Source organism: Pundamilia nyererei, unplaced genomic scaffold (assembly GCF_000239375.1).
Source record: "Pundamilia nyererei isolate P.nyererei 1_Seehausen unplaced genomic scaffold, PunNye1.0 scaffold00082, whole genome shotgun sequence".
Classification (NCBI taxonomy): Eukaryota; Metazoa; Chordata; class Actinopteri; order Cichliformes; family Cichlidae; genus Pundamilia; species Pundamilia nyererei.
In genome coordinates, this window is record NW_005187483.1 from 1,094,586 (window position 1) to 1,114,247 (window position 19,662).

The 19,662-nt window shown below is 36.9% G+C and overlaps 1 protein-coding gene across 2 annotated transcripts; it reads right to left on the reverse strand.

The window, feature by feature from the left end:
* Positions 1 to 1,839: 1,839 nt before the first annotated feature.
* mccc2 (methylcrotonyl-CoA carboxylase subunit 2) lies at positions 1,840 to 19,101 on the reverse strand. 2 transcript variants are annotated; one of them, XM_005738140.2, is made up of 17 exons: positions 18,869 to 19,101; positions 16,899 to 16,965; positions 15,760 to 15,844; positions 15,373 to 15,474; positions 14,988 to 15,115; positions 14,072 to 14,184; positions 12,604 to 12,717; positions 12,360 to 12,424; positions 11,060 to 11,159; positions 10,871 to 10,966; positions 8,803 to 8,875; positions 8,610 to 8,686; positions 6,236 to 6,302; positions 5,783 to 5,939; positions 4,752 to 4,866; positions 3,384 to 3,469; positions 1,840 to 2,227 (listed from the first exon to the last, which is right to left on the reverse strand). In XM_005738140.2, the coding sequence occupies exons 1-17, from the start codon at positions 18,998 to 19,000 to the stop codon at positions 2,110 to 2,112; spliced, it is 1,695 nt and encodes a 564-aa protein (XP_005738197.1). In that variant the 5' UTR covers positions 19,001 to 19,101; the 3' UTR covers positions 1,840 to 2,109. The 2 variants fall into 2 exon arrangements, with proteins under 2 accessions (XP_005738197.1, XP_005738198.1); XM_005738141.2 differs by lacking the exon at positions 18,869 to 19,101 and adding an exon at positions 18,796 to 18,828.
* Between the last annotated feature and the right edge of the window lie 561 nt (positions 19,102 to 19,662).

Here is a 19,662-nt window from a genome sequence, read left to right on the forward strand (position 1 = left end):
CACAACTGTGTTTCAACTGATTTTTAGTTGGTCACTGAATCAGATTTTTAAAATTCCATCAGGTGGTTCTTCCCATGAGGAACCATGGTGCAGACATGGAGATAGACAAAGGATATGTCCAAGAGTCGACTTACACATGAGTACTCACCTTCATTTCAGTATTTTCTTTTTAACGTTTGCGTCGGCGATTGCAAGGATAGTCACTTTTGTTGCATTGCATTTCTCCTTTGCCGGATCTACTTTCAGTAGAGTTCTTCTACAGTGTATGCTTTTGATTGTTTGAATCAATTTCTTTGAATTGTTTGTATCTGTGCTTCAGCTGGATTAGTGCTTTGTTGTCCTGTAGACTCATCTGCTGGTATCCTGTTATTTAACTATTCTTGGTCTGCTCCCATCTCACTTACTGACCTACATCAGTCAAAAATGCGTAGGAAGTTACTGTCTTCCCTCCCAAGACTTAGTTCTTTTATCCATCCCCAAAGCCTCTACTGAATTTGAGAGAGAAAAAAAAAGTGTTTTCAAATATGCTGCTCCATCTGCTTGAAATCTGCTGCAAAACCAACTAAATCTGAGGAAGCTGAGCTCACTAAATATGACTAATCTGAAATGACTTGAAGGCTGTCACACCTGTCTAACTAGACATTGACCTACAGTAAAACACATTTTTCAGGTATTTCTATAGTGATATTTTTAATCTCAATACTTCATTTCTTTAATGTATTATGCGTGTGTTGTTCTGTGACTGTTGATTTCTATCTTGTGGAGGACGCTCTTCCAAAAAGGATTCTAGATCTCACGTGCATATCTCCTGGTTAAAAAAAAAAATGGAACAAAAGTAAATTTGACATTTAAGTGATATTTCACTCTCTGATGTATACTCTATGTTAAAACATTCTTAAAATAGGACTTTTCTGAATCATTATGGCTTTTTTACTTCAGTAAAAACTTTGAAGAAGGGTCCATTGTGCTCGGTAAGTCCTCCTACAGTGACATTTGGTGGAACACGAAGGAAGAAATAACCAGCAAACCAGTTTTAAAAAGTGTGTGTGTGGGTGGCATACACATGCATACACACACACCTTCCACACATATCATGGCCTGAGTATTTTTGCTCTCCCCAAAGTGAGGCTCTCACAGCCTCAGTATACCAGGCACACAGTCATACACAGAGGAGCATGAAGGGCTTCCAGTTAAGCATTTTAACCACCTGGCTTCATACAAACATTCAAATCTACTCCTGCACCAAATCCCTGGCCTCTGAAAATCCTTCGGAGGAAAACCTAACTTGTTGCAAGGGGGAATTCAGATGGTCTATACCAATATGTGAAGATATCAACTGTGTGCAACATGTTCAATTAAAAAGATAAATTGACAAAATGAAAAACCGGGAGGGCGGGAAAGAGAGGCTGGCCAGCTGGTAAAGTGAAGAACTCGTTCTGAGGCTTAGCTTCGGCACACAGCACACTCTGTCTGCAGCATGAGATATAAGACCACATCCTATTTGTGCCTTTGACACAATAGTAGCACACCACCTTTCCACAGCAGACATCACAAAGTGCTTTACAATAAAAGAATAAACAAGCAGAAGCCCCAGAAAGCCAGACAAGAATAAACTCTCCAGTGTCTCTAAATAATAAATAATTACACTAAACTTGGAAATCTTCAAAATACTTTTTCTCCTTGTATATACGCAGGTCCTTCTGTGCGTGCTTGTATGCTTCCTCTACACTACCTCAGATATTTATAGCTAAACAGTGCCCCCTTATGAAGATTTCTTTCGTTCTGGCCATGCACGATTGATGAAAAGGCAGCAATTTGAACTTTTCACATTTTTTTTTAATTGTTTGCATTTACAGTACTTGAGCCAACAAATGAAACACATTTAAGAAAACGTGCATTTACACTGGAATGAAAACAGTTAAGGCACAACTTAACAGGGGAAGTGTCTCACAACAGTTCCATCATCCAGTCACAGCTCAAGGTATCCAAAGTCGAGCGATCCCAACTCTGTGAGAGTTTTTACTCAATCTGGTAAACTACGAGAAATACTATATAAACAGTAAATCTATACTAAGTCTCGTGTCTCTATATGTACAAACTAAATGAGCATTACATCCGGAAAACTCCAAAACGTGTCTTCGTTGTTGGTGCATTGAGTGCTGCACTGAGGCTCAGACCCAAAACCATACGAGTTTCAGCAGGATCAATAATCCCGTCATCCCACAGCCTGTAAAAATAATAAAGTGCTCCACATTATTAGATGGCACATTACTCCTCACTCATGCGATACTTCTTGCGGTGCTTGTGCAGGACTATAATCAATTACTTTAATAGAGTGTCAAGGTTTTGTCTTCCTCTCTTTGGATGACTCCCCTTATAGTCTAGGTTTAAAGATTTGCATTTTTTTCCTTTCTGCAAGGTATCAGATTTGTATTCTTTTCAGAGTCGGACCTATATTTCATTAAAGAGCAAACAATATGGCTGTTGTTAATGTAATATAGCATATGTATATTATAAGCGTATCATCAGATAAATGATTATAATAGACAAGCAAGTCCTGATATTTAAGAAACTAATACCAGCTCCTGCTTAAGTCATAAATAAATGAAGAGATAAATCAGTTTTCAAAATTCTTACTCTTTTGCAGTTAGCTAATTTTTTTTATTCATTAACTGATGCTTCCACAGCAAGCAATTCTGATACAACAGGTTTCAAGCATTAATGACACACATAAATTTGACAAGTGCTTTCAGGGTAGCTTGTGATTAATTAGTGTGTAATGGGGCCTTGATTGCCCCTTGGCCTTTCTCTTTCTTTATATTTTATACAATTAACTGCAAAAATAAGCACCGACATGCTCTGAAATGTGTGTTTAACCTTCATAACTATATTGGTTTTTAATGTCAGTGAGGCAGTTTCCAGTTAGATAAATATGTACAGTATACTATCCATCTCATTTTAAGACGCACATGTAATCACCACATGAGGATTTGTACTCTACGCTTACAAACACACAATGAAAACAGCTCAGGGACTAAATGAAAAGAACACGGCTCTTATTATTTAAACAACAGGACATCTGATGCTAAAGAAAAACATCACAGCATCACTGGTCCTGCATGAATAGTCTTGTGGTTTCTTAGTTCTTGGAAAATAAGGCTAATGTGAGATTACTGAAAAGAGTCTAAAAAATAAATTCTAAACACATGCTGGTGGCCTGCTGATAGTTCATTTGTGGCCAGTGCTGCCATTCGAGAAACAACATTTTATCTTAGCAACAGTAGTTAAACCAATTTTGGAAATTCAAAGACTCAGTTATGTGTAGTCCTTCATTTTATCACACACATCCCTAAAATACAACATATTGGATGAGCAGATCTCACCTAGCACTGGAGTAATAGGGACTGCCTTCCTCTTCAAACCGCCGCACGATTGGCTCCTTCATGGCAGCCTCTTGCTCTGCTGTGAACTGAGAATATATTGAGAAAATAGAATTAGGCGGTAAGGACCTGCGCCAGAGGCGTTTTAAAGGTTGTCTGAATTATTGAAGGTGTAGTGAAATGTAAAGCTGAAAGCACACAGCCATTTCATTTGCCATGAAGGTCAATTTCCCCAGCTTGAAAACACCAAGCCAATCTTTGTGAACACAATAAAAACAGATCATACACTCGATAAATAACGCAAAGCTAATCTTTACTGATTTAAATGGGCCAAACTGTTGTAAATATCAGAAACATTTTTTTTAAAAAGGGGGAAAAATTTAATTAAACAGCAACAAAAATATAAGAAATGGTATGAAGAAAAACTGAATTCATTAGACTGTAATTCAAGGTCTCTATATTAGACTGCTTTAATTTTAACCAGGAAGACGTGTTTTCACACATAAGCTCATTGCCCTAAGTTATCCTTTCTCACATGAAGCACATAATCGAAGATAAAATGCTTCAGATGCATTCTCTCTACTGGAAACACTTCATTTGAGGGGTACCTAGTGTAGAGCCTGCAGGAGGCACGACACATGACACCATACTTGCTGGGAATTCACTGCACAATTACCCCTGCTGCACTCACATGGCTGCAATCGGACACTGCAATTGCACTAGGAAGATGACAAGGAAAAGACCATCCTGTGCTCTAAACGACTGAACCAGATATTTGAGTTCTCACGTAAAGTTCGACTTATATTGGTTAATCACAAAGGAAGTTGTCGTGGGGCAAACAACTGTAGTACTGACTGTACCCCTAATACATGTTTAACATGTAAGCTGTATTATACTGTATAATTTAATAAGCTCTCGGTAGATCAACCTGTGTTCCACTGTGAAGACAAGTAGAATAAAAGCAGAAAAAAATAAGAATATTTGATACCTGTTCAAAAATTGACCCAATGATTAGTTTTTACAACCTTTTTGAGTTGAAACATTTTAAACATCATCAAAACGGCTGTCAGCAGGGCACTGATGTGAGGTGTCATTCTGAAGCTATTAATGCACTGGTTAATAGCCCCATAACAGCATACCTGACACAGTTTAATGACAGCCATTTGATGGCTACACTATTCAGGATAAGTCATCACAGTCACACTTAACACTGAAATTATTTCACTGTGCCATGTCAAACCATTATTGAAAGAAAAGTGTCTTTCATAATGTTTATGCTGTTGGCAGGAAACCCACTAAAGTCAATTCAAGCCTTTCCAGCGGAGCACAGATTTTAGTCTGCCGTGTCAAGCGATTAACATGAATCATTACCTCCTTTCCCTCACGTGCCCTCTGATCCTTAGTGATGGTAGCCAAGACAGTGGCAGCTTGCTCACCACCCATTACAGAGATTCGGGAATTTGGCCACATGTACAGGAAACGTGGGCTGTGAGACAAGAAACAGTGTCAATTTGAGTATGTTTCGAGAGCCAGAATAGTCACCTAGATCACAACCAATAGGATAACAAAAGAAACCCTGAACATCAAAAATATGATTTGAGAGACTAGGAGGGCTTAACCTGGGGAAAAGTACTTCTTTGATATTTCATAGAAAGACTAAGGGAGGGTGAGTATCAGCTCCAACTTTCCAAAACACTAAATCATTTATGCTTATTTCAATTTACATGAGGACGCTTATTACAGCTCAAATAACCTGATAGGAATTAAACATGAGTGTGCCCACAATAATATTATCATTCCACTGACTTCATACATGCTTAAAGCTATTTGAATGGTAATTTTAATACTGTTAAAACCATTTTTTTTCTATCCAGAGGGAGCTGTGCAAAATCTGATAAACTTCCTCAAGTGATTTCAAGACTTCCATCCATCAGTCTATCTACCTATACAAATACACTGCACTCTGTTGTAGAGTGCTCTTCACTAAGGATGCTACACATCAATAATTCAGCTTCTTATCACTCCTAGTCTTTGAAAAATAGCTGACAAAAATTAAAAAGACAAAATAATGATACATCCTCGAGTAATAAATGTCACTTTATTTTGATTAAAATTGATTTTTTTTATTTTAAAATACTTCTTAGCTTTGAAAGGGTTCCACTTAGAAAGTCTCTTTTACTGTTACAAAAGGTCACTACCACCTACACGCAAGAAGTCCAAGGCTATCTGATGCACAAAATGAAAGGCAATTGCATTTTGTACATTTTGTACACTTGAATTTCGCAGAGAAGCAGCTAATGTGTTTCGCAATAGTTCACAATGAATTAATTTACTTTAGCTGTTACCAGGGCTGCGTTTTTATTCCAACAAACCTCTAATCCCTACAGAGAATTTCTTCATACCTGTAGGCTCTGCCACACATGCCATAGTTTCCCGCACCATAGGAGCCGCCAATGATAACAGTAATCTTGGGTACACTGGCACAGGCAACCGCAGTAACCATCTTGGCTCCATCCTTGGCAATTCCTCCTGCTTCATACTCCCTACCCACCATGAAGCCTGAGATGAAGATGAAGACAAGAGATAGCCTAAGCCTGTGTTGTTATTTCAAGGAGGAAAGTCTGGCTGTGTTAATCTTAAACACGAAATAAGTCAAACTGGGAGATTAATGAAACAGATTTGTACATCATATAATAAGATTTGGTTATGATGTAAATTATAAAATTATCCGTATGATCACAGAACACATTGCAATTAAAGTAAATAATATTCAGAATTGTTTGCCGAGTAACAAACAACATCTAAACCCCACAACAGAACAAAATTACCAATGTAAATAAAGAATTCCCACCGACCTGTTATGTTTTGGAGGAAAACAAGTGGAATGTTTCGTTGGCAGCATAATTCAATGAAATGCGTCCCCTGAAAAGAATTTCAGATATTCATTACATGTAGTACATTCTCAGACCTAAAGAACAACTGCCCAGAGTTCAAACATGTATTACCGGTACCTTAAAATAGTACAAGATGGTAATGATTTACTTTTTGGGCCTCTCAAGAAATAACCAAGAGACCATAAACTTTAAATGAACTGCCAAAGGAAAGAGATGTGTAAATTTTTAAGAAAATATATTCAAAGCACAAAAGTTTATCCAGCGAAGTGAAATCTGGGTAATAACCCACTGAAAAGTTTGGATTACATCTGGAGTTTGTATTTTCACAAGAAGATGTAAACTGTCACAATGTTGCCTGAGGTGATGCTTTTGAATCTTGCATTACACCTGTTAATACAATAAATAAATAAATAAAACAAGCAACAGAGTTCATGGCCTCCCCTCAATCCATCCAGAAATAACAGAAACCAGTTACTTTGGGAGCGAGCTCACCTGCCGCTACACTGACTTTGTATTTTCTGTATTCTAGTTTAAATACGAAGGCAGTGAATGGCCTTCAATTATGTCAGAAAAAATCACTGCATAACACAGAGCTGCCAGGAAATATTGAACAGACAAACACATACAAAAGACTGAACTATGTGGAGACAACTCATTTCCATATATTTGTATTGCTGAATTACTCAGGTGTTTTCTTTATTTTGGCAGTTTCCTCCACTGGCTCTCTTTCAGTGAAGCATTTTGTTGTGTGTTGCAAAGTGCAAACAACAGTTGGAAACAATGTGAAATATGACTGCTTCTCTGTGAAATTATTCAATTTCAATTCAACTTTATTTATATAGCACTAAATCAAAACAACATTTGCCTCCAGGTGCTTTATATTTTAATGTAAAGACCCTACGATAATAAAGAGAACAAACCAACAGTCAGAAACCCTTCTTTGAGCAAGCAACAGTGAGAAGGAAAAACTCCCTTTTACAGGAAGAAACCTCCAGCAGAACCAGGCTCAGGGAGGGGCAGTCATTTACTGCCACCAGCTGGGGGTAAGGGAAGGGAGACAGGACAAAAGACGAGTAGCTGATGATTAAATGCAACACACTCTTTATTAGTATAAACACAAAGAGTGAAAACAGACGAGTGAAGAAGAAGAAACACTCAGTGCATTATGGGAAGCCCCCAGCAGCCTAGGCCAATGGCAGCATAACTAAGAGTGTGTTCACCTGATCCAGCCCTAACTATAAGAACAAAAGCCTAATCTTAAAAACAGAGGGGGTCTCTGTCTCCCAAATCCCAAACTGGGACCTGGTTCCGTAGAAGAGGGGCCTGAAACCTCCTGTTCTACATTTAAATACTCTCAGAAACACAAGTAAGCCTGCAGGCTGAGAGCAAAGTGTTCTATTGAGATAATATGGTAGCATGAGGTAGTATGAGATAAGGTTATCTATAACATTGCTCCTGAATGTGTGAACAACAGAAATCTAATCGTATCTCTGATACCTCTCCCTTTTATCAACACAGAAAAAACTGGAAAAAGCTTTTAACAGTTTAACAGTTAGCATAATGGAAGCCTGGGCATGTCTTTAGCGATGACAGCGTGTCTCAGAAATGCAGGTACTGTATTGATTTTTCTTGAATATGCTCCCCGAGCATGTCTGTTCCACATCTTTGTCTGAGGCACTGTATCAGACCCTTTTGAAAGTAATTATAGTGACAAGATAGCCAATGCTTATAATGTCATGTTGAGACCTCGCAAAAAATAAAAAATAAAAATGAATGAAAGAAATCTTCGTTCAGGTCAAGCTTGTAATCCAATTCAAAACGTGCTTAGAAAAACTTATTAGTCTATAATCACAAATTCGGCCCCTCATCTTCCCTAAGCCTGTATAAAGTTCAGCTCTGTGCACAGCAAATTGGCTTGAGAATTAAGTGAATTACACTGAATGAAAATTATTACTGTTCTCCGTGCATGGTTTCTAAATGCTATCATATTTATCAGACTACTCGTGAAAGGATGTAAAGGTGCATTTTAAGGCTTCTTGCATAGGAGAAACACTACAACTCTAATGTGAATGAGAAGTGCAAATAACCTACAAACAGAAAAATGTTGGTGTTCATAAGCAGCAAATATCTGTGGAGCACGCTATCTGTACTATTTCCGCACAGTGTTTAAAGTCCTTGACATTTTGAGAGGCACATAAACAGTACAAAGCTCAGTCTCCTGGAAATTCAGCTTTTAACTTTGTATAGGTTTTATTTATTTATTTATTGTATTGTTTTTGCAGATAAAAGACAGTTTTTACAGTTTGATTTATCTGTAGCTATAAAGTGCCTTTACCTTTTTTGCAGACTCTGAGAACAAGACTCCATTGTTCCCAATGATTCCAACGGGATAACCAAATATCCTTGAAAATCCTTAAAAGGTACAAATTCACAAGAATGAACTCAAACAATGGTCAGGTTTTAAATTTAGAGAAGGAAAAAAAAATCAACCATGTCTTGGAAATTGAAATCAATACTAGTTCACATACCTGTAACAAGCGTGTCTCCATAGAATGCCTTGAATTCATCAAATTTACTGCCATCTACAATTCTGGCAATGACCTGCAATCCAATCAGTAAACAAAAGTTATAAAAAATGTGATGCAATGTCAAATAACACAGATAGTGACAACTTTTCAACAATTTCTACTTATTTAAGTGATTTTCACTCTGCTAAAAGCAATGCTACACTTGAAAAACTCCTGTAAAGAGGCTGCACTCAGTTGATCTTACAACCTTAAATGGACTGCCAATACTATTCTACACTACAAACACTTTGGCATCTGTAGAGTAAGCAGTAATTCTAGCTCGCGGGTCTACATCAAGAATCAAAGGGCACAAGCTTTAAACCAATAGAGAATATCTGGCAAGCACTGCCACACAGCAGAAAAGCAAAGTGACTGATGCCAGCCACCTTATTATTGATTCAGCTGCTGATAGGAGAACATGACAACTCAACATTGTTAAAGTGCATTCTGAACCTCTGACAGCCAGATTTATAAATAAACCAATCAAAATTGGTTTATTTACAAATCTTAAAGCAGTCATAGCACTTCCACATTGTGTAAATCAGTCTTTTGGCTGTATTAAACAATGAGATGAATGAATGATTTTATTATATTTGACTCACATTAAAGAAATAATATCATAGCAAAGAAAAGTCGTCTCACCATTTTAAACTAATTACTAAGAGGTTCAACACAGTAGCCTACAAAATATCCAAATAAGATTCTGAAATGTTCAGAAATGGTAAAGAAATCTTCCAAGCAGTCCTGTGAAAAGCTTAGTACATCCTTATTGCTTCAAAGGAATTCAATAGGAACAGGATAAGTAGCAGCCAGGTGTTGCTAACCAGAAGTATTTGATTTACTGATCATCAGCAAGTGTGACCTATAAAAGCAGAAGCTTTGAGAGTTTGTTGTGAATTGGAGCTGTATAAATAAAACTGAACAGAAATTTTCTAGTCTGGAATATTCAGGTGTGTGTTAATACAATGCCACAATCTTCCCAGGAAATCGAACCAAAGTTCAGGCCCAGCAATGCTCTAGCTTCTAGCAGCTGCACCCATGGTAAAGATTTCCAAATCTGAATCGCATCTTTCTTGAGTTATTGTATTTACAATTGTGGGTGCCCACACTGCCCACCTGCCCACTCACCCAGGAGGGTGACAACAATACTCCATCAGCCTTTTATTTCTGTGGCGTAAAAAAAAACAAGAACTTCATCTCAGATTTTACAGGGTCCAGTTAGCATGTTAAATGTTAACATTCATGACAATACAATTAGAAATACAAGGGACTTGTTTGTTAGTGCAGCCTGGAGAAAGCCTCTGCTCTCTGAAAAGAACATGGCAGCACAGCTTAGGTTTAAAAAGTTGCTTCTGAACAAACTACAAGACTTCTGGAACAATGTCCTTTGGACAAAATCAAAGTGGAGATGTTTGGTCATAATGCGCAACACCATGTAAGGTGAAAACCAAACCCAGCAGATCTGCACAAACACCTCACGCCAACTATCAAGCATGGTGGAAGAGAGATGATTTGTGCTTGTTTTGCAGCACTTTACAGTCTCTGAGTCAAGCATGAACTCCTCTGTACACCAGCATATTCTAAAGCTAAATGAGGCCATCTGTCTGACAGCTAAAGCACGGGCACAACTGAGTTGCGTAACGGGATGACGATCTCAAGGACAGCAGAAAATTTACAACAGACTGGCTGAAAAAGAAAAGAATCAAGGTGCTGCAACAGCCCAATAAAAGCCCAGACCTCAAACTGATTGAAATGCTGTGCAGGTATGTTAGGAGAGCTCTGCAGAAATCAATGAACTGAAGAAATGTTAGAATAGTGGGACAACAATCCACCACAATGATGTGAAACACTGATAAAGTCACACAGAACATTATTACTCCAAGTTATTGCTAGTTCTGCAAGCTAGTGAATAATAGGGTATAGTCCATCACAGATCTACACACACTCCTGTGAAAGCGCATCACTTAATATAGAAGGGAATTTTTTTAAGTGCGACTTGAAACCATCGTTCTGGAAACTGGGCAATTACCTCTCTGACATCAAAGTTACGTTTCAAGTTATCTCCGACTATGCCGTAGAGTTCATCTGCAGGATAGAGAGGACTCTCAGGAGGTTCTATAGTAACCTAAAAAAAAAAGCAAACAAAAAGACTCAGTGTCAATGAAGCTGCAGAGAGAACAGTTTGATTTAAATTGTCGACTGTAAACAACAGACTGACCTCGATATTTTTTCTGTAGTTAAGGCTTCTCACTGTCTTTCTCGCTAAATGAAGAGCGTGGTTATCGTCTAAAGCATAGTGGTCTGTCACTCCAGATTTTCTGCAAAGTAAGAAAAAACAAAGGCAGTCATTGGAAATATTACCTTATAAATCATTACTGTGGGGGAAAAAAAACCTACAGTACTTTCTATGTAGTACATAGTGTAGGTAGAAAGTTTCCTGAACATTTCATGCTTTCGATGAAAGGGTTAATAATCGGATTGAGTTCATTTTTATATGAAACAAAGACAAAGCCCAAAATGTATTTTGTTAATTGGTTCAAAATAAGAAAGAAAGAAACTGAGAAACACTTTAATTACCCAAGTCAAATCAAATCCTTTGCTATGACACTCAGAGCAATGATCTTTGAGATGTGTATATAACTTGACTGGATTCCAATTGTGCCTAACTTAATTAAATAGAAATAATCAGGAAAGGCACACACAGCAGACTGTAGATGAAAAAAACAAGTCATGATGTCGAGAGAACTATTGGTAGGTGTGCTAGATTGGATTGTCTCAAAGCACAGATCTGGGGAAAGACACAATAATATCCAAGAGAACAATAACCTCCATCATTCTTAATCCTGGAACAGTCATCCTAAATTTGGCTGCTCAACTGAATTGAGTCATCTGGGAAGAAGGACCTCGGTTAAACAAGCAACTAGAATCACACAAGACTAACCTGAAGCATACTGCCAAGAAAACAATGGTGTTGCTTGGGGAAAAACTCTGTCAGGGTCCAGACCTGAACCTAACAAAGCATCTAGAGATGTCTAAAAAAAAAAAACGTGGTGAAGCTTTTACCAAACAACTATCAAGAATAATGGGACACGTGTCTAAAATGATGGTGTTCGAAGCTTGTAGGAACTTTCCCAACATGACAATAAGGGAAAATAACAATAAGTAGTTGGATATTTAAGTAAATGGGATATTTGGATATTTTAGTCTTTTTCTTTTGTGTAACAACACTTTGTCATTGTGAAGTACTGCCTCCTGATTGACACAGAAACAAGGAAAGTGAATTTGTTTTAAGGATCTGTATAACATTATGATTTCAGTAAGAGAACAATCTACTGGACGTATAACACAAGGGCACGGAGGACATTAAATCGTCATTTTCAGGGATTCGAACATCAAGTCCTGATGTATATATTTTGCGAAAACTATTTAGCTATCTCTTTGGTATTTAAAAGTCAAGATGAGAGCTAATATTGAATCCCACATATCCCACATATCCCATAAAAATGATCCGTTCATACTTGCAGTGTAGATCAGCACCACCAAGATCTTCTGCAGAAACTTCTTCCCCAGTGGCAGCTTTGACCTATTAAAGAATTATATTACCAGGAAATATGCATTTTATCTCTTGTATTCAGTACAAGTTCAAATATATAGCTTGCTATATGAACAAACATTTAGCTCTATAAAATGAAACACAATATTTGTCTGTTTGTCAGTTACTTAATGTTAAATAATAACAGAAATAATAAAAAATTAACAAACCAGTGGAGGTCCTCCAAGAAAAATGGTTCCTTGCTTCCGTACGATGATGCTCTCGTCTGCCATTGCTGGCACATACGCTCCTCCAGCAGTGCAGGAGCCCATCACGACAGCAATCTTGAAGAGAGAAGAAAAATAGTTAGGTCTCATATCAAACATATCCTTCAGGCGTTTTCAAAGATATCTTCATTACTCTGCTTTGAATAATTTGCATATGATTAGGGGGTTTTTTCTCTTTAAAATTTCAATTAACCTTATGTGCAGTTATAATGCCACCTATGACTACTCCATTAGCAAAAAAAAAAATCTGGTTATAGTTTCACTTGAAAAGTTTAAATACTAGAAACGAAATAGCCATTACATCACTGAACAACAACTTTTAAGCTATGAGTACTGCAGACTTTATGATGCCTATTGGACAGGGAATGGTATTCAATTTAGATGTGGGAACTACAACTCTTATTTCAGGTGGGCTCATAGAAACATTCCATTTTCAAGAAAACCACTCTTCCAGAAATAAATTCTGAACATATATTATTCTGCCAAGAGAAGGAAAAATTCCAAAAGAACATTACATTGGCCAAAACATTTTATAGCTCTGAAAAACTTTCGTCTTCCTGCAGATGAATTTGAAAACAGCTTTTTAACTAACACACAGTGAAGGTCGGTTTGGTGAGCAATATATCCTGCTTTTTATCATCCTTGAATCAATAGAGATGTGACTGCAAGACAGGTGCAAAACCGTGCACAGTGCAAAACTGCTGCAGTTCTTTTCATCATCATATATAAGATGGATTTGAGTAGCCTGCAGGTGCAAAACATGAAGAGCCTTCAAGCGTGGAATTCATTTGAATATACCACCTCTGCTCTTTGATATTTTTCTTGTTTCAACAAAGATGTAAACACACGTATGGTTGAAAAAAGAGAGAGCTACCAGAACTGCAAAAAATACAGACACTGAGCAGTATAATGTGATATAACCCTGGTGATAAAGGCTCTTCTGTGTTCTTAAATAAATATTAAATTCAATTTAATACAGTTTATCATGTGATTGCTGTCAATTTCTGTTCATGGAAGCTTTTCCCACAATGTTCCAACAGGCCATGAATGCCCCTGCTGCCATAATTAATTTCTTTTGTGTATCTGTCGCTCAGTATTTTTATTGCCTTTGCCTTGCAGCAAAATGGCCTTTGCCCCACGACAGCATGGTGAAAAAAATTAAATAATTTAAAAAATACTTAATAGAGGACTGTGACTTTCATGTATATTCATTTATATTGCCTTCTACACGTATAGAATGAAAGCATAACAAAAATCATTATTTAAAAGGTAAACAAATATACCGTGGAAGCCCAATAATGGGCTTTAGTAAAGATGTAATCGGGGGAGACAAGCAAATTATAAAGCCACTGCGTTAGGGTTTTATCATTCTGCTTTTGTGCCCATTAAATGAGTTAATACAATGCATCACCTGTGCTATTCCCTCTGAAGACAACCTGGCCTGGTTGTAGAAAATGCGCCCGAAATGATCTCTGTCTGGAAAGACTTCAGCCTGCCTGGGCAGGTTAGCACCGCCAGAATCCACTGAAGGAGATAAAAACATTACAAACTCACTTATTATAAACATCTCGACTATAATTAGATTACAGAGACAGACTTCCCTGCTATCCTCAGGCAGGGCATTCTGGGATGTCTCTGGTGTAAATATTGACCAAAAAAAAACAAAAAAACAACCCAAATATTAGGATTTTTCCCATAAGGTCCTTAAGAAGCTGTTATAGGGTTTTAAGCCCAATACTGATACTAATATTTGGTGATTTAAAAATCTGATATACTGGCCAATGTTTTTTTTTTTCAGATGTGTGAAACAAACAGATTTCCCCAGCAGTTATTTATGAGTGTTTACTAAGATATAATGAAAATGTAGTTTGGTTTACTGTTACAACAAGTCATTGATTACTCATTTACATTCTGCCAACAGCACGGGTAAGCTGGTTTGTTGTGTTTGTGGTGAACCAAATAAGTGTTGTCAACAGGGAAATTGCAGAGTGTCCTCTGGTGGACAAACTATGCAACACCATCACTTATAACACAGTTAAAGTGTTTCATCCATCTCGCTCTTACTTTTGAAATGTTTATTTTTTTAGCCATTATAACATATTGCATATATCAGTCAGGCTCTACTTGCACAGGTGAACTGACAAACCCTAACCCAACAGTCCTACTGTATTTTAAAGTTAAATTCTAACAGGGATAGTAGAAAATTATTATTACTATTATTATTTTTTATTACTAATAATTATTATTAATAATATTATTATTCTTTGATTCTGTAGATAATCGTTTATTAGTGTTTTACAAACCCTTACAAATATGGAGATACTCACCCAAGTAAATGCATGGCAGATGGTTCTGCTGGGCTATTTCTTGTGCACGAAGATGTTTCTTCACTGTAATTGGGTAGTATGTTCCCCCTTTGACAGTAGCATCATTTGCAACAATAATACACTCCACTCTATGAACATTTAGAAAAGAATGAATAAATAAATATTAGATTATGCACCTGGGGTACTCAATTGAGATTCTAGTGGAAAACCTACACTGCAATTACTTTGGATCTGATCCTGTGGTTAAAAATACAAATTTTCATCTGTGACAAATTATTAAACTGAACCATTTTTACATATGATCATCAGAACGAAACACTTTCACTATTTTTTAAAGGCATTACATTCAAATCTGGTGAATATCATAAACATTTAGAGCACTTGCCCTGAAACCCGCCCAATTCCAGTAATTATACCGCCTGCTGGGACTTCCTCTTTTCCATACAACTCATATCCTGCAAATTGGGAAAATTCCAAAAATGGAGACCTGCAATAACATGAAATAAAAGCGGGGAAAAGAAGACAAATTCATATCCATGCATCCATGTTTTTCTGCACAAGTTCTTTTAAAATAGCACATTTTAGTTTAGAGAAATATTATCCTCTTTTGCTTCTTCTCATTGTACAGAGAACTGTACTGTAGACACCATCAGACATTTAAAACTAGTGATACCACAGTTTGTGTAAGGACAAATTCTAGGACAAAAGCTAGGGGGGATGAAACAGCCATGACTTTTAAATCTGTGACAAAGATAGAAGTAAGCAGTAATACCCTGGATCCAGCAGTCTGTCTATGCGCTCTCTAGGCAACAGTTTCCCACGGGAAGTATGAAGTCTTCTTGCTTTTTCCCCTCCTCCTGAATTAATTAAAAAGTAATAAATTAATAATAACAAATTTACAAAGTTAACAATTTGAGAATATTTTGTACTACTACTACTCCTGCAAGTAGCATTGATGACAGTGCTGATGGTTTAAAAAAAATAAAAATAAAAAATTACCAAGAATTGCTAATCCCTGGTGGGACAGGCTTTTATTCATTTCTTTGTGACTTTTGTAGTTACTGATGTTTTTCTATGTGCCAGTAGGGTTGAAAAATAAGTGAACATGTACTTCGGTCGGCTTCACAACTTTCTGTGTTTTACTGAAAATCATTTCTATTGTCACTTTGAGCACATTCATTCCCTTTGTTGGGTCAATTAGTTGCAATGTTTTGTCATTTTTTTTAGTCATCATTTATCGAAAGAATAAAAATTTGAAACCTTATTACACCCACACTTTTTACAGAACTTGCTCTAAATAGCAATACTGTACTTTTATAACTACATTTCACCAAAAAGAGAAAAAGAATTAAAAACAAATAAACAGAAGAGAAAAACAAATGTTTTATAAACAATAACAATCTTACACAAGTCTTATATTTCCTACTTTTATTATATATTTATACAGCATAGTAGACTACACAATCATAATAACTTATACATTTTTTAATATGTCTTGTCTACTGCTTTTAAACATAACTTTTCTCCTGAGTTCCAGCTACGCCTCTCTAATAATAGCAACCTCTCATTACAGAGTTTGGAAGTAGATTATTTTATGTTTTTTACATTATGTTAAGATCAAGTAAACAGCTAACTATGTGTTAAACGGCATGCAGTTTAACACATACTCCCATATAAAAAGTGCTTTTTATGCATTTACGTGTTAGAGCAGGTCCCTTAAGGCTTAATCATCTACAAGTGGAACCTGATTACTTTACTAGAACACATAGGTGTAAGCAATGATGTTTGGGCAACAATTTCATCACCCAGATTGCCTGAACTCAGGCACTAATTTGAACTGCTGAAATGAAAACACAAAGTGATGAATTTATCTCTGGGATAGTGCGTAACCTGCTGTGTGCGAACACGTACCCAATTTAATATTTTCTGTCCGGCTTTTCAGCTCATCAAGAAGAACTTTCATTCGGTCATAATTCTCCTAAAAAACAAAAAGAGAGAAATTCATTTGTTAGAATTTCCTCTTAATCCAATTTCTGTAAGAGATTTGCACTAAAATAAGAAAATGTAAATGATGATGATGATGTAAATGCTCTCCAGTCATTTGTTGAGTTTATTTAATATTAAAAAAATTGTACTCATAAATATACACTGATTAGTGTTTAGTTATGTGTTCCAACAAATTGATAATTTTATTAAAAAACACAGAAGAGGTCAGCAGTTTGTGGAAGCTCCCATGTTGCTCTGCCAAACTGAATACAATGGACAAGACGGGCATCACCGTTCTGCCAAATAACCTTTTATATGTGTGGCCAGAGACGGACCACATACGTGGTACGCCAAAGGCAGAGGAGACGAGAACACACAGGCAGTACAATGGAGGCAAATTTTAATTCATGCCTGCACCTTCAGATTCAAGATGTGATATGATTTAAGGATCATACCTATGGTTTTTAAACTGAGAGTAGATCTTGTTCACCAAAGAAGCAAAAATGTGAAGGAGCAAGCGGCATGTGGTTAGAAACTCATCCTCATCCTGCTCACCTCAAGCCTTATTTCCTGAACTGAAGTCAGGGCTCTAACACATGGAAACATGCTTAGATATTGTCACAGTGACTTATTGTCATCAGATTGGACAAGCGAACTTCCGATCTCTGGACAGCTGTCTACAAACCAGCTAAACAATAGCAACAGCTGGTTATAAGCGAATATTGTGTCTGTTAATATTATGCTTGATTGTACTAAAAATCACACTTTGCCTCTAACAAACAGTTTGATTGGATTCTCACCTAGTGAGAGTTTATTTGCTAAGAGTCTGAGTCCAGAGATGTTAGAGGCACTTGATAAAACAGCAGAAAACAACAGCAAAGACAGCAGTGCTTCATCGATTTGTATTAGACTCCTTTCACAAGGTTTTGCAGCCTCCTCCAGTAAATAAACGTGGACATATACTACATGCACCTACTACACCTACACGCACTACAGATTAATGGCAGGCAGAGTTGTTTGTCCTACAGTGGTCAACATAGCTAGTACTATGCACTTGAATTGGTTAATGTAAGAAAAAAAAATTCAGTTGACTGCAATCGGCAATCGACTGATACCTCGTGACATGGTGAGATTTTTACACAGTTTACCTTCAAGGGCAGTTGATCATCTTGTATTTTGAAACTTGTAATTCACATATAAATTGTGAATGACAAAAACACGCTGTCATAAAAAACAGATTAACTGTTGAATTAAAACACCACTCAACCCCAACAGTAACCTGCTATTAACACCAGTCTGATTCATACAAGACATCTGTACCTGTAACTGGCTTCCACTAACTAACCCTTAATGGCGTAAGTGGGAAAGCACTACAGTCCTTGTGTGCATATCATTTTTTTTATGTTGTATTTAAACAGCTGATGATTGTGCCACTGAGGATGAATTGACTGTTTTGTGCCATTGATATAATCACAAAATTATAGCTCCAAACTAGCAACTTTAAGCAATAAAACATCAAGCCTCACTAATCAGTTATTCTAAGAAATGTATTGTTGTTGCAATGACATGCAAAGCTGTTATTTGTGTCTTTCACTTTCAGAGGTTGCACCTTCACAGTTAGACTGGTAGACTTTTTTGCACGCTGTTTACCTCTACAACTCACTTAATTCTTCAGCGCTGATATTGTCGATAAATTCTTAGCTTTTAAGGAGTCTGACCTCTAGAGTGAACTTCAACATAGGGGACAGACTAAACAAACACTTTCCTTCGTGTCTGGGAACGTTATTAGTTCCTGTTGCCCGTCAGGTGTAAAACACCTCACCTGGATGCGTCTGAACTCTCCGAACTGTTACCTTACTGTTTGACTAGCAGGCGTTAGCAACAGGCTAACCTACCTGATATTCAGAAGTCTGTTTATCAGGCTGTGAGCCGAGTCGAGCGACTTTATCTGCGTGGTACGCTCTTGTGCAAGCCAACGGCAGACTCCTGCAACGAAGCAGCCACGGTTTGAATGACTGCAGGATCATTTTAAATGTTCTCGACTAATTAAACGGGATCAGATTTAGCAACTGCTAGCCTGCTAGGTAACCTAGCGGTAATCTTCTTTTGTGGTTTTTGGCAGGGGAAGTAGAGCTCCATATCGCCACCTTCTGATTAAAGAAACGGTTTACATGTGCAGATTTGTGAAAATGCACCACATTTTTTTTATGAATATTGCTTGTTTTTTGTTACTTCTAAATCCTACAATTATGTCATATGGTTGAAATATTTAAATCAAGCTCCCTATAGCAGCCTTTTCTACAGCTTCACACAAATAGTGTAAAGAGTGGTTTTAAATGCAGCATTTTCTATCACTTTAGTTTTTAAACTTACTTATATATAGCTCTGATGTGCAATTCTTTTGTCAAGCTGTACTGTTTACATCCTCCAAAATCACATATTTATATATAATATAGATAGTCTTATGCATATCTACATATATTTATACATACACACACATTAGTATATCTGAGAGTAACGAAATTTCTATTCTCTGTATGTCCTGTACATGTGGCAGAATTGACAAATAAAGTTGACTTTGACTTTGACTTTGACTTGATCTGTTATTTGAATTGTATGCACCAGTAAAGGTATAGCTATAATTAAACAAAATATAAGTAAAGAATCTTGCATCTTTTTAAAAGCCTAA

Bases quoted from the DNA above. Each gene is read 5' to 3' on its own strand.
- mccc2 (XM_005738140.2), bottom strand. From the start codon at position 19,000: ATGATCCTGCAGTCATTCAAACCGTGGCTGCTTCGTTGCAGGAGTCTG. The intron at 12,425-12,603 runs GTTTGTTAATTT...ATTCTTTAATAG, and splicing joins TTCTTGGAGGACCTCCACTG to GTCAAAGCTGCCACTGGGGA. The intron at 11,160-12,359 runs GTATGAACGGAT...CTTACTTTGCAG, and splicing joins GGTGCTGATCTACACTGCAA to AAAATCTGGAGTGACAGACC.